Here is a 15,058-nt window from a genome sequence, read left to right as displayed (position 1 = left end):
TGGTCCTCACAGAGATGGAAATATCTAGTGTTAGATCAACTCGACAAAGAAATCCATTAATCTTAGCTGTTTGGAATTGTGTAGACCAAAGAGAAAGAAGCAAACCGAAACCAAAATAAAACCTGGCTAGAATCAAACAGGTATTTGCTATACACCCAGGTTTGATTGACTAGATTATTTTTTAATGTTTATTTATTTATTTTGAGAGAGAGAGAGAGAGAGAGAGAAAGTGAGTGGAGGAGGGGCAGAGAGAATGAATCCCAGGCAGGCTCTACACGGCCAGCACACAGCTGGACGTGGGGCTCGAACTCACAAACCGTGAGATCATGACGGGAGCCAAAAATCAACAGTCAGACCCTTAACCAACTGAGCCACCCAGGCGCCCCTGATTGACTAGATTGGAAAAATGTGGTGAACGCTCAGCTTTTTGACGGTTAACTGTTGAAGATACGATCGTTTGTCAACGTATCTCCAGTTTGGTACAAGGTGAAGGCCAGTTTGTCAAAATCTAGGGCGCAGCGTGAATCCAGGGTGGTGCTGAGCCTTCAGGGAAAGGTCAGAAATCAGTCACAGGGTGTGGGGCTATTTAAATAACGGGGCATTCAGCGCTGGCAATTAAGATTATAAATCTGGTTAAAAACCAAGAGATTAAAACTGCTTCTGGCCAGCCGGCATAAAAATAATTAGCTTTTAACTGCATTAAACGATATCCCAAATTGATAAGATTTCTAGAAATGAGAAGACCTCTGAGAACCTCTGGGAGTATAGTTTGTCTGGCCCCTAACGGTCGGCTGGTTCACTCACTCACTCGCTCGCTCACTCGTTCACACTGTGGTTCTCAGGCTCAGCCTCCTTCCCTGCCTGGAGCTGATTCATCCCGTCTATCACTTGCATCTGGGGGTGTGCGGAGGCGTTACTGTCTTTCCTTGATGTGTCAAAATATCCCTGGTCTCCCCAGGCTGATTTGTCAGTGGGCAGCAGAAAGTCTGTGGAAGCCATTCGTTGCCTGGATTACAGACAAGGCCCCGTCACCAGGGAGGTTCATTAGGCCAGCAGACAAGGCCGCACAGGGGCCGCCGTATAAATTTCATTTATTCTTCTTAGCTTGCTCTGGCCCGGATCTTTCTCTCCAGGGCCGATACTCTCCCCGCTCTGCGTCACTGTCCGTGCCTTCTTTATCGTGGGGACCCTTTCAGCAGGGATTGTGAGAGCAAACTGTCCTTTTTCTCAAAAATATTGATAACCACGGCCGCCCTCGTCCAGGGCTTTGAAAGCTTAGGGGACCGTGTCACGGCACGTCTCCTTCGATCTGCTCAGTAATCCTCTAGGGCCCTTCCCCCGGGCATCGGAAGCGGTAAGGTGACTTGTGAAAGGTCATGGGGCCGGCAAGTGACAAAGCAGGAACTCGAAGCCAGGTCTTTCACTGCCATAGGTGGCCGCGGTGGGGGGAATCGTGTCATTCTGCCACAGGAGACCCCTTTTCACACACAGGACCCTCGCCCTTGGCCTGTCCTAGGTCTGGGGCCAGCTCACGTGGTTAGGACCCAGCACTAATGAGGCTGGGGCCCAGGCTTGGTTCCCAAGGGCTTCGTTTTGTCCTCTAGCCCCTGCCGGCCCCACCTGGTTGTCCTACCCTTAGTCGATTACCCAAGGAAATCAATCCCAGCGCTGGAATCGTCACCTGAAGCAACCGTGCCGCTAATAGACGGTCAATAGCATTGTCCTTCTAGAAGGATGGTGACGGTAGCCGTTGACGACACCGAATACTCCCTTTAGACTGGACAATCGGAGCCACCGGCCTTGGGCGCCATGCTTTAGAGGGCTCCCCTCTGTCCCTTGGACTTCATTCTTTCACATGGGGTGAAAAGTCTCTAGGGCCAAAGAGGCCCGCCCAGAGCCCACGGCCCTCTTTTAGACCACACTCGGGCTGCCCGGGACCCCCATTCCCGGCCTAAATGTATTCTGGATCCTCTCAGGCCCCTTCACCAGGCCTGTGCCCCGGAGAGCAGTGAGCTCCTGGGCTGGGTCCTGCTAAGCCTGATGAGGAGGTCCAGTACTGGGAACCTGATGGCACAAGGTTCCCAGGGAGGGACGGAGCCAGGGATGGGGGGAACGGAGGGCTGGTCGGGAGCCTGGAACCTCTTTCAGTGCTCATCCGCCGGCTCCCACAAACATCCCCATGGGTCTGGCAAAGGGTGACGAAGCCCGGCAGCTTTTTCCCAGAACGGAAGACATCGTGCAGAAAGGGAAACAAATAGGCCCAGCCTTCCAGGAACGTGACTGTGGAAGGGGGGGGGGGGGCATTTCTAGGCCAGAGGGAAGGTGCGAAGAGAACAAGGGCTCTGATAAGGCTGACCGCCATAGGCAGGAGTCACGGTTATCCGATGCGAATCTGCAGCCCACCCCTGGGAGTTATCCTGTTTATGAACAGCCACCCCCGGTCGACTGCTTAATAATTCAGATGTCATCTCATTAATCCTCTACAATTCTAAGGCAAATAACAGAATCCCAATTTACAGGTAAGAAAGTTAAAGCTCAGAGAGGTTGTGTAAGGTGCCCAAGGTCACACAGCCTATAAGTGGTGGTGGTAACCCTCACGCTCAGGCAATCTGATCCTCAAGCCAACAGTGGACCTCCCGGCACACTGGCCCAACGGACCGGAAAGGCCAGTCAGCAGCTATGAAAACAGAGCTCTTTACGGCAAGGCAGACCTGTGCGTTTAAGGATTGTTAACGCTGTTGTAGTCCCTGACCACAGGCTCCTTGAATCATTCAATAAACATTTACTGTCTGTGTCTACATGCCAGACACTCTGCTAGGTTCTGAGACGTGTAGATGAGTGAGTCACAGTCCTATCTTCAAGGGAAGGAGAGTTCTTCAACTTAAGCAATGCACCAGAATCACTGGGAGGGCAATTGCTAAGTTGAAGATTGCTGGGCCCGCCCCCACAGCAGGTCTGGGTGAGGCTTGAGATGTGCATTTCTTTCTCTCTTTTTTTCAATGGTTATTTATTTTTGAGAGAGAGCGAGCGAGCAAGTTTGGGAGGTGCAGAGACAGGGGGACAGAGGATCCGAAGTGGGCTCTGTGCTGACAGCAGAGAGCCCAATGCGGGGCTCGAACTCACGCACCGCGAGATCATGAGCCGAAGTCCGATGCTTAACCGACTGAGCCACCCAGGCGCCCCAGGGGATGTACATTTCTAACAAGGTCCGGGGAGCTGCCGAGGCTGCTGGCCTGGAGACCCCACTTTTGAGAAACGTTTTGGTAGAAGGTGCCAATCAAGAGCCCCTCTGTGAGTTGTGAGGCAAAGTCGAACGCCACTGCTCCGCCTGCCCCAGGCAAGAGGAATGAAGAGAGAATAAACCTGAAAGTCCTCCCTGAAGGAAAATCTGTTCCAAAGCTTCCCCCCCCCCCCCCGCCCCGAGGCAGCATGACGAAGTCGCCGGGTGAAAGTAAGGCAGGGAACACCGCCCTCATGCACGGGCCGGCTCTCTGAGCACCCACTGGCCAGCCCACCCCGCTTTGGTCCCTCTAGCTACCTGTCCCTGTCCCCCCTCTAGCTACCTGTCCCTCCAGGCCACAGCGGCTTCTCCAGCCAGTTTTGACTCTGGTGACATCCGCAGAGATCTCATGCCCAACCAGAGGGGCGGGGCGTGCCAGCATTCCCAGGAAAGCCTTTTCAAATCACCCTATTTTATTTCGGGGTGCGTAAGAGACGGGAGAGGTCGTGCATTTCCACGAACTGAGAACGGCCAGGCTGAAGTCCTGCCTTTCCTCTCCTCCCCGCAAAAAAAACGCCCAGAGGGTAATTGGCAAGAAAGGCAACTTCTAGAGTAGGTAAATAAAAAATAAATAGAAATGGAGGACTGGCTGGGAGCCCCTGCGGATTAACTAACTAATTAATCCCCACAACAGTTTGACGAGGAACTAATTAATCCATTAAAGCGCTTTGAGGGGCCAAGGCCTGGCCAAGTGCAGGGAGAGGCTTCTCGCCCTTGGGAGGCTGCGGCCGAGAGCGGCTCTTCCCAGAGGCCCTCAGGGTGTACCCCCAAAGGGCACGTCCTTTCTGCACCCCAAGTCGGCCTCTCAAGCGTCTCTGCAAACCCGGCTTGCCGTCTCTCTGCCCAGAGACCCAACCAGAAGAAGGAACTCGGAGGGAGCCACGGGGCCCTAGAGCTGGAGAAGGCCCGGGAAATCCACTTTACCGTTGGAGCACAGAGCATACACCTCGCTCTGGCTCGCTCTTTGTACCCGGAGACAACCGATGTCTGTTTACAGTCGTTTATTCTCAGCACCCAGGCGAGGGGAATTCATAGTCTCCTGCAGGTGTGGACCTTCACGCCACCCGGGAGAGCTGCAGGTGTCAAAATCTTTCTAAAATCACATCGGTGAGGTCTGATGAAGACTAAGCGTTCCTGGGGCGCCTGGGTGGCTCAGTGAAGCGGCTGACTCTTGAGGTTGGCTCGGGTCACAATCTTGCGGTTCGTGAGTTCGAGCCCCCCATCGGGCTCTACCCACCGACGGTGCAGAGCCCGCTTGGGACTCTCTCCCTCCCTCTTTCTCTGCCCCTCCCCCACTTGCTCACGCTGTCTCGCTCTCTCTCTCAAATAAAGAGATACATCCTTTAAAAAAAAAAGGCCTAAGCGATCATTTCATCTTTGTGTGAATTTGCATGCTCTTTGGTCACCGCCCGACAAGGTGGGAGAGCCCCAAAGTCCGCTGAGCTCTTTCCCATCCTTTGCTTTTCTAATGCTCTGTAATCTTCTGGGCCCCTGGCGCCCTGTGTGCCTCCTGTTACAACCTGATCTCAGAAATCATCGGATACAGCCCTCTGGGCATAGAAAGTACCCTCACCTTTCCCAGGGAAACTTCTTCTTTGGATTTTTCTCTCTACTTAAGACACAAAGGCCCCACAGCCAAAGGGGTAAAGGAATGTCTACGACGGGGGGGGGGGGGGGCACGCACTATACGTCGCTGCGGAACGGCCCCTCGTGGAGTCACAAAAGGAACCATGTAAGGCAAACTGTGACGGTCGCAGTTAGCACAATGGGATGTGAGTACCGGCCGTGACACAGCCGATTCACTTAATAACCAAGGGCTATGTGGCAGACGTACTTCCGGGTGCGAAGGGGGGGGGGGTTGAATTTGACATGATTCTGTGCCTAGCAAAAGAGAGGGAAGGGTCAAAGGTCAAGCAGAAGTTGCTACGGTGACGGAGCCGGGTCAGGCCGCGGTGAGCCCAGCCCCCATCCTCCAGGGTGGGAACAGCCAGGGCCACTGAGTCACAGACTGCTTAAGCTCGCAAAGCCGCCCCGAGGCAGAGTCTACGAGTCGGTCTGTGATTCCCCGGCTTTGCTGGCACCGCAGGACAAGGAGGGCTTCTTAAAACCCGCAAGGCTGGGCTCCACCCACGAGCTCCTGATTCGGTGGGGTCTGGGGCGGGACCCCAGAGTTTGGCTTTCTAACAGGTTCCTAGATGATGCTGATGCTGCGGGGCCCGGGGACCGCTGCTGTGGGACGCGTGATCGGCCCAAGGTGCAGCGAAAGAGGGAGGGGCGCGGCGACCAGGCCCCCCCCTCCCCCCCCAGCCCCCACGATTGCTACGGAGCCCAGGCTCCGCGGAGACACAGCTGAGCGTGCCATTCGCGTCATTCATCCCCAGCGGAGGGTCTTCCTGCTGCTTTTACTGTTCGTTCGGTGGTGCGGTTGCTTCCGCCTGGTTTCTCGAGCCCCGCGTTTGTGTTTTTTGCACAGAGTGAGATGGATGAGAACCAAATCCAGATGGCTGGAGATGACGTGGATTTGCCCGAAGATCTCCGGAAAATGGTAGACGAAGACCAGGAGGAGGAAGAGGACAAGGATTCTATTCTCGGGCAGCTCCAGAATCTCCAGAACATGGACTTGGACACCATAAAAGAAAAAGCCCAGGCCACCTTCACGGAAATGAAGCAGACAGCAGAGCAGAAGTGTTCTGTGATGTAAGGGGCGAGGCAGGGGACGGGAGGGACCCGGGTCGAGGGGGCGGTGACCAGTGTCCTATGGAGCGTTTCGAGAACATATACTTACGTGTAGCGAACACAGAAAAATCCATGTCGATACACCCTCCACAGACCCATAGAGAAAAACCCGATGTTCTGAATGTTCCCTGTAGAGCGCTTAGCTAGCACCTTCCAGGAGGGAACATACTTTCCTTTTAAGTTATGAAGTGTGGCCCAGGGTGACGTTTCATCCGTGAGCGGCGCCGGACACAGATCTGCTTAAAGGTCTTTGGGACAGCCAGGAGGAAACAACGCAAATGGTACTTCCTCTCCTCTTTCCTTTCTTAGAGGGGAGGGTCTCGCCCTCTCCCACCACTAGCATGGCTCCAGGCCCCTTGGGAAAAGATGTGGGAGGTCAGGGAGCCCCCTGGGATCCCAGGCTTCAGGCTCAGGAGCAAGCAAAGACCTCGTAACCTCTCACTCCCGGGCAGCCGGACACTGTTGATGCTCCCCATCGACTTTGGCCTTTGGACACTTCAAGGCCAAGGGGCAGTGGCAGGGACGAAATGAGACAGGAAGGTGGAGAATAGACTTCACCAGCCCTTTGCATCATTCTAGAGGCCACGTGAAGAATGGACTTGAGGGGGTGACGTGAGAGGCAGGGGGGCAACTGGGAAGGCTGTGGCTATTTCCACGTTCGCCATCATCACCCTTTGCCTGAACTTGGTGATGTCATGGGAACAAAGTGGTGGATGAATAAAGAGCCTTGAGACATTCAATCAATCTGTGTGTGTGTGTGTGTGTGTGTGTGTGTGTGTCCTCTTTTTTCTTGCCTCCCCTGAGTCTCCTCCTTCGTCTTCCTCTCCTGTCACTCCCATCCCTCCCCCACAGACTAGCTTCCAACAAATCATGCTGTCATGCTGTGCCACAGTCTTCCAGGGCGTACACGGGTTCCTTTCTCTTAACGCTTGCTCCCTTTCAAAGGGAAGTGCTCGAAAGACTTAGAATATTTACCTCGGAAACACTTAGCGCTCTTTAACTAAAGCCAACCAAACCAAAACAAAATACTAGCCTTTCAAGGAATCCGTTCATTGAAGAAATAATGCTCAAAGACAGCGTCTATCAAGAGGAACTGCTCCACCAGAGGGAAGGGGAACTAGGACCACAAAGTTAGGGACTAACCTCTTCTATAACCGGAGCTCCTGAACGTGCTGTGGAAGACAAAGTTTCATGTCACAGAAATATGCAAATAAAACAAGGCATTAGGGTTTCAGGACCTATGATCCTTGGCAAAGTTTAGCCCCTCTTGAAAGTCCCTGGGAGAACACTGGTGCAATGTTGGAGGTTGATTAGTCTTGAAGTCCACTGTCATAGTCCATCCTGGCTGCTGCAATAATACTATAGATTGGGTGACTTATAAGCCAAAAAAACAAAAAACAAAAAACAAAACCACGTTTGTTTCTCATAGTTCTGGAGGCTGGGAGACAGATGAGGACCCTTTTCTAGATCCTAGAATTCTCATTTTATCCTCACGCTATGAAAGGGGCAAGGGAGGTCTGTGGGTTCTCTTTTATAACAACACTAATCCCATTTGGGGGGGGCTCTGCTCATGACCTAATCACCTCTCAAAGACCCCACTAACAATATCACCTTGGAGGTTAGAATTCAGCATGTGCATTTTGAGGGGGCACAAATTCAGGCCGCGGCATCGTGAGTTCGAGCCCCGCAGGGGGCTCCCGGCTGGGCGTGGTGCCTGCTTGAGATGCTCTCTCTCCCTCTCCCTCAGCGCCCTTCCCCGCTGGCTCTCTCTTTTTCTCTCTCCCTCAAAACGAAACAAAACCATGCTTGTCGTTCATCAGCACTGGCATGTGAGTTGTGATTTGTGTTATAGCAGAAACTTTAAAATATTCACCATTTGTAAAGCTCCAAGATAATGGATAAAATGTGTTTTCAGTCCAGGGCCCGACTTCGCCCCATAACTCATGGAGTGAGTGAGACGGACGAGTGACGCATGTGGCCCTGTGTTTATCTGCTTCATTGTGGTTGCCAAATCAGTCCACAGACTAGCTACAGAGGGGCACAGAAGACCATTCTGCTTTCTCGTAAAATGCAGCCAATGCCGACAGGGAAATCGCTAAATTGGCATTTCACCTTGACCATCAAAATTGCTCTAGTGCCCTCCCGTGCGTGTCTCAGCGGAGCTGCGTAACCACTAGAAGACTCCACCGTGGTTGTCTGATTCCGTAAAAAGAAAAATACAAACCACAGGGGTGCCTGGGTGACTTAGTCGTTGAAGCGTCTGACTCTTGATTTTGGCCCAGGTCACGATCTCACAGTTTGTGAGTTTAAGCCTAGCCTCAGGCTCTACGCTGACAGTGTGGAGCTCTCTCTCCTCTCTCTCTCTGCCACTCCCCCACTCTCACTCTTTCTCTCAAAGTAAACAAATAAACTTAAAATGCAGACCACATACGTATGGGGTGGGGGCTGGGAGGGCCTGTGTTGGCGCGTTCGGACGGCCTTTTCCCCCTCTAGATGTAGGTGGTATCTGTGCCTTGTGATGGTCACCAAAGGGTCTCCTGTCACCAGAGAATCCAATAATTGTAAAGGACTAGGAGGGAATCTGTTCTAAACTCCCATAAGTAAAGGAACAACGGAGCCTCTTCCCTAAAGCCCAAACTGAGTCTTATCTGGAAGCTCCAGTGTACAGAATTTACTGCCTACCTCCCCAAGAGAATTCAGCCACTAACCCTTCCATTTGTGGACACTCTTAATTGTTAGAAAACCCTTCCTTGTCTTACGATGAAATTGGCCGCCATCTTGGACCCAGTTGTCAAGGTTCTGTTGTACAGAGCTGCACAAATATGCCTGAATCCCCACTCGGGGCCTTTGATGATGTCCCCCCTCAGTTTTCTTTCTTCCAGGTTAAGACATCTTTGGTTCTTTTCATCAACTCACACCACACGGCGTTGACACTGTTAACCCACCAGGTAATCCTGCTCGGTCACTGTCCACGACTGAAGCCAGCCGTGCACAAAACGGACTCTGTCACCTTCTACCCTCTGCGGCCACCGGACTCGATGCTCGCAGCCATTCCTTGGTGCCAACTGGTAGTCGAGAAGTAAGATTCGAGTTCCAATCCTGCTAGTGTGTGACCTCGAACAAGTCATTTATCTTCCCTGGAAATTCATTTTCTCAATAGTGAAAATGAAGAGGCTGGATTACTTTACCTTCTGCGATTTACTCTATGGCTTCAGGGTGGTCAGTCTCAACGATCTGTCTTCCTCGTGAAAGAGAGCACATTAGCCCATTGTTTCTGTCACAGAACTAGGTTTCTGTCCCTTTACTAACTCCAGCTGAGCAAAGAGACAACAGGCCCCAGGGGTAAAGAGGGGAGAGAGGCTTTTGGTAGGTTCTAGAAGGGAGAAGAGTCAGACACCTAGAGGGCTGTCCATGAAGAAAAGTCTAGAGGCCCAGGGAGCATGTCTAGCCAGGTAGAAGGGACTGTAATGACCCCTTGGGAGAAGGGCTGAAGAATGAATTCCAAGAAGACAAATTCAATGGACTTCCCAATTTTGTGTAGAATTACTCCAGTCCTCAATTAGTCAGACACCCGTATAGCAGAAGGAAATAGGTGTTCTTTTGAAAAAAATATTGACATAGCAATCTTGGTTATTCGGGGACCAAGTAATCCAGTTTGTGAGCTCTAGAAGCACTTCAGTGCCCCTCCTGAAGCTAGAAATCTGGCCAAACCACCTCTTCTTACAAACAGAGCCATCAGAGAGACAGGGAGAGGAGTGAGATTAAAAAGGAACAAACTGTGTGCTTGCAGCTTGTGATAACGAAGGATTAGCTCCTCGTGGATTAACCCCCCCTGCAGATAACAACTTTAAACTCTTGACCAAATACAAAGAAACAACAGCCTGAAGGCACCGGAGAGCAGCCGAGAGCGGGGCCACACTGGAAGGGAATTGACTCTACACTTGGAAGAAGGAAAAAGCGCCAGTGAGTTTTCCTTTGTTTACCGGTTTCATCCGGAAGGCAGACTATGGTGGAGCCAGGGAAGACCCCTCAGACTCTGAAAACCTGCAACTGTATTGCCTCAAAAAGCCGGCAGAATCTGGGGTGACCCGCAGTAGCCATAAAGTGAAGGAGCAATTCCTAGAAGGGACAGAAGCATCATGGGAGGATGGTCCTAATTCTGTATGTAAAGTCTATTCAAGATCCTGGCTAATCCCCGATTTGTGCGTGCATTAGCAGACTCCAGGCAGCCCAGTTAAGGTCAAACAACTGAACTAAGAATTCTATTCCTGCCCACCTAGGGGAAACAGTCTGGGGTTTGCATCTAGCCAAGTTTGCTGAAGGTTGAACAAACAACCCAAGATACTCTTCGTGAAAACATAACACAGCAGAGTAAGTAGAAGGGAGGAAACGCTAACTACAGCACAAATCAATGAAATAAAGCAAGGAAAGCAGACGATTATTTTTTTTAAGAAAGCCCAAAAGTGAGTTCTTTAAGGGGATCAACAAAATTGATAGGTGCTAGACAGATCACTCGAGAAAAGAAGGAAAGAACACAAATTATCAACATCAAAACCAAAACACGGCATACACCTGCAGATTCCTACAGATGTTAACATTTTAATAAGGGAGTGTTCTAGAGAACTACCTGCCCAAACATTTGACGACTCAGTGGTCTCAGTTTGAACTTGACAAATTCTCGGAAGAAAATACACTTACAAATCCTGACACCAGATGAATAGAATAACCCCCTGTTTACTGAAGAAACAAATAATTCTCAAAATCCTATTCACAAAAAATATATATAAATTTATATATATATATATCCCAAATTCCAGTCTTTTGCCAGGTACAAATACATGTCTAGAATTTACGTAAATATACATTTAAAACTTTCACCGCTCAATAGTAAAAATTGTCAAAAACAAATACATAAAGAAAGAAAAGATGTGAGCAGATATCTAACAAGGGAAGCATATGAAAAGGTGCTCGGTGTAATTGTCAGGGAAATGAAAATTAAAAGCAATTTCAAAACGACATACTACCACAGACCCACTAGATTGTGTAACGTTTAAAAAGTTTTTAAACGTTCATTTATTTATTTTTGAGTGAGAGAGAGAGAGAGAGAGAACATGACGGAGGGGCAGAAAGAGAGGGAGACACAGAATGCAAAGCAGGCTCCAGGCTCTGAGCTGTCAGCACAGAGCCCGACGCGGGGCTCGAACTCACGGACCACGAGATCATGCCCGGAGCCGGAGTCAGACACCCAACCGACTGAGTCACCCAGGCGCCCCGATTGTTTACCATTTTAAAAACTGACAAGTGTTGGCGAGGATGTGGGGCAGTCGGAGCTCTCCTGTGCCGCTGGAGAGAATGCAAAATAGCACAACCAGTTTGGGGAAAAGTTCTGTCAGTTTCATATGCGAGTAACAGACTAAGCAACTACACTACCCTCTGACTTAGCATTTCACCCTTAGGATTTGAAAGCACACGTCCTCAAAAAGATGTGTCCAAGAATGTAGAATCAGCCCAGGTGTCCCTCATCAGGGGGATGGACACACAACCACAGAATGAATGAAACACCAAGCAATACATGAGTTGAATGAAACATACAATGAAACACCAAGCAATAAAAATGAAACGGACGCAGGGCTGCCTGAGTGGCTCAGTCTGTTAAGCCTCCCACTCTGGATTTCGGCTTGGGTCAAGACATCATGGTTCATGGGGATCGAGCCCCGGGTTGGGCTTTGCACTGATAGCACGGAGCCTGCTTGTGATTCTCTCTCTCTCTCAATCTCTCTCTCTCTCTCTCTCTCTCTCTCTCCCCCTCCCCAGCCCGCTCTCTTTCTCAAATAAACATGTTTTAAAAATTAAAAATAATAAAAAGTAAAAAACTTGTATCACGGAAGAAGTTCAAACCTAACCAAAAGCAGCATTGCAAGTATGCTAAGTGCGCGGGTATCCGAGTTCAGCTTCTTTACCCTACTCTAAACTGCTGCTCTCCTGGAAAAACTGTGTTGTCAACCCCGTCTATAAACTGAAGACCTCATTCTTCGATGGTGTCAAATTCCTAGAGCTGTAGAAAGATAGCGTACACGCGCAACGTGATGCTTGCTTGCTTTCTCAAGTCATTCCAGAAAACTTTAAAGATCTCCCAGTTGTCTTTCTTTAAAGCTCATTCCTCTGAGTGACAATGCACATGTCCTTTAGTAAGTGCGGTAAGTTCCCGACAGCTGAATGAACACACTTCCGGGGAGCGTCTTGAAAACCCTATGGAAAGCATCTGGTGGTTCAAAGGGGCTAATTAGATTGGTCAGGATATATAAGATCAGCATTTTTAAGGCTTAAGGGGTCAGAGGAGAAAGTACAATAAAAATTTGCAAACAAATGTCTATGACGTTGCGGGGGGCTGTAGAGCACAGCTAATAGTCCGCGGGACCATTGCAGGAGCCACTTTGGAAAAAGAATGGCATCCTTAGGATGGGGCACCCCGCTAACAGAGAAGCCGGGGGTGGGGTTGGGGTGGGCCTGAGCCTGGTGGCTGCGGTGGCTGTGGCCTTGCATGGAGCCTGTCTCCTCATTCGATGAACACTCACATCAAAGACAGGGGAGGAAACCCCAGGCCGCGCTGATGCTAACAAGACTGGAGTGGCCTGAACTGACTTTTGAAAGCGATCAAATGGTCTCTGCTGGCTATTTAGGAAGGAAAGCAAAGCAGTCTGACGTTTCCCAAACACCTGGGAAATAATTACTCTTTCAAAAAGTTTCCGATGACTGATCCTCGGAACGTGCAGAAATATCTACTTGTGCCAATTAATAGCTGGGTGCAATCAGACAAGTTTCTTAACCTGTTTCCTCATCTGTAAAATCTAGTTCCTTGCTGCTCTTCATTAAATCAACCACCGCCATGTGTCGCACGTGTGCAAATGCTAGGGATCCAACAGACGAGGTCCCTAGTCTCCCGCAGCTTACATTTCTAACGAGGGGAGACTGGTAACGAACAACTAAGCAGATAATAAATAAGATAGTTTTGGAGAGTGGAAGGTGCTATGAGCAAAAATAAAATGACAAGAAGGGCCATGTGAACATTTGGGGGAGAATATTTCAGACAGCGAGAATAGTCAGTGCAAGGGTCCTGGGGCAGGAAGGGGGCTTGGAGAATTTCAAGAGGAGGCAAAGACCCATGCGACTGTCGTTCCGTGAGCAAGTTGGAACAGACAGGAGAGTGGCCAGAAGTGTTCTATGAGAGGTGTCACGTAAGAAGTGGGGAAGGGGGGAGTCTTGACCTCATAGGGTGCTGTGAAAATGAAATCAGAATTGCCTTCCTGATAAACTGTCCTTTCAAAAAGAAGAGGGGAGGAGAATCCCGGAGATGGCCAAACTGAGTGCGCAGGTTAAGGCTGCTGCAGAATGGGCATCCTTGGATTTGCCTTCTTAGCACTCTAAAGAGGATTGATGGGTTTCAAGACCATCATCCCCTTGAGATAAATGTCTCTGTGCTTCCCCTAGACACTCTGAATTCAATTAGTTTAATTAGAAAACAAGTATAAAGAGGAATTATCCTAATATAGCTTTGCGCCTAACAACTCCAGAAAAGCCCATTTCTCCGGCAGAAATCCAAGTTTCCCTCTCTTATTTACATATTCTGAGATAATGATGCAGATGTTCCATTTTGCTGGCAAGAAAGGTGGACATCTCTTACCCAATAGATCATACATTAGCTTTAATCATAATAATACTCTCTGACTTCTTCGCTCTTTAATGAAGTAAGAACATTGGTATGTGAGCGAATATTTTGAACCCACTAATGGGGGCTGGGGGAAGAGGGAGAACGCCTGGATTTTCAGCGTTTGCCAATTTCTGTGGTGAAAATATTCCCACTATGACTCATTTCAAGCCACTAATATGACATCAGTGAACTCAGAGCTGGGAGGGAATACTAATCATCTGCTCTCACAAGCCACTGGAGCCTGAGGCTAGCACACCAGTGGACAGTTGTTTGCCCAAATGGCCTGCAAATCTATTGCCAAGGGAATTTTTTTCTCTCTCTTACGTAGAGGCTACTTGGATTAGCATCAGCTGCAAAAGGAAACTGAGGACCCAGGCCGAGGCAGTTGGGTTGGCAAGTGATTAGGGAGTAGTATGAAAAGTAACTTCATCGCGTTTGTTCACTAAGCACGCTCCTCCAGGATTCATGCGCGGGCTCACTCGACTGTAAGTGTGGGACTTCCAGGTGCGGGATCCTGAGAGCTTAGCGTGCCGGAGAGTCACAGAGGGTCAGGGAGTCTGGAGACTGGCCCCCAGTCCAAGCCTTGCCACAGCCTTTCTGTCTCATCATGGGCAGATCACTTCCCGTCTCTAGGCCCTGATTTCCACATCTCCAAAGGAAAGTTTGGGGCGAGGACTGGGAGGGCAGACAAGGTAATCACTGAGTTTTTCCTCCTAAGTCTGAAACATACGATCTTCTGAAATACGAGAAAACTAAATCAGAAACTAATCTTAAGTGCTGGTGTTCCTAAAAATATCGTGATTGGGAAACAACAGAAAGGGTAAAGGACAGCCTTCTTGCTAATTAACGGATGATCTCCAGAGAGCTGTGGTCTCTGTTCCTTCACAAAAGGAAGTCTTTCAAACAGCCTGTTACCCCCGGGAAACTCAGCAGCTCCCAGCTGCCCCTTGGTTTCACCTTGCGATTGGGTTACATGTCTGTTACCGTCTGCCCATCTCAGTTCAGCCAGAAATGCCTAGATGATGCCCGTCGTTTCGTTGGTATGTGTCTTTTAGCTACAAGTATATGAGGGAGTTATTATTCGCCGCAGGATCCTTCTATCAACATTTGCTTCAATTCAGTCTGAAGATCGTAGAAAATATTCAGAGTGCCACACTGAGTGGTAAACTGACGTATGGGATGTGTTTATCATCCGTGCCGATGTGATAAAAGTGTCCAACGATAGTCATTATTGGTTGTCTACTTGGAAAGATGGGTTTTCCGACAAGCATCTCTAAGAACATTTTCCTGACTTTCCTTCTGTTGTGCTTCAGGTAGGAAACTATTTCACTGAG

The 15,058-nt window shown here is 49.7% G+C and overlaps 1 protein-coding gene across 2 annotated transcripts in view; it reads left to right on the top strand.

The window, feature by feature from the left end:
- CPLX4 (complexin 4) overlaps positions 1–15,058 on the top strand; it is a 31,336-nt gene extending 16,278 nt beyond the window's left edge. Inside the window, exons 3-4 of one of the 2 annotated variants that reach the window (XM_045042430.1) lie at positions 5,754–5,977; positions 15,038–15,058. In XM_045042430.1, coding sequence (XP_044898365.1) covers positions 5,754–5,977; positions 15,038–15,041 — 228 coding nt within the window. In that variant the 3' untranslated portion in view covers positions 15,042–15,058. Of the gene's footprint in view, positions 1–5,753; positions 6,757–15,037 lie in introns of those variants that run through there. The other variant, XM_003995229.5, reaches the window with a different exon arrangement.

Source organism: Felis catus, chromosome D3 (genome assembly GCF_018350175.1).
Source record: "Felis catus isolate Fca126 chromosome D3, F.catus_Fca126_mat1.0, whole genome shotgun sequence".
In the NCBI taxonomy this organism is placed as follows: Eukaryota; Metazoa; Chordata; class Mammalia; order Carnivora; family Felidae; genus Felis; species Felis catus.
Note: the sequence above shows the minus strand (reverse complement) of the source record. Positions and strands in the feature narration are given on the sequence as shown.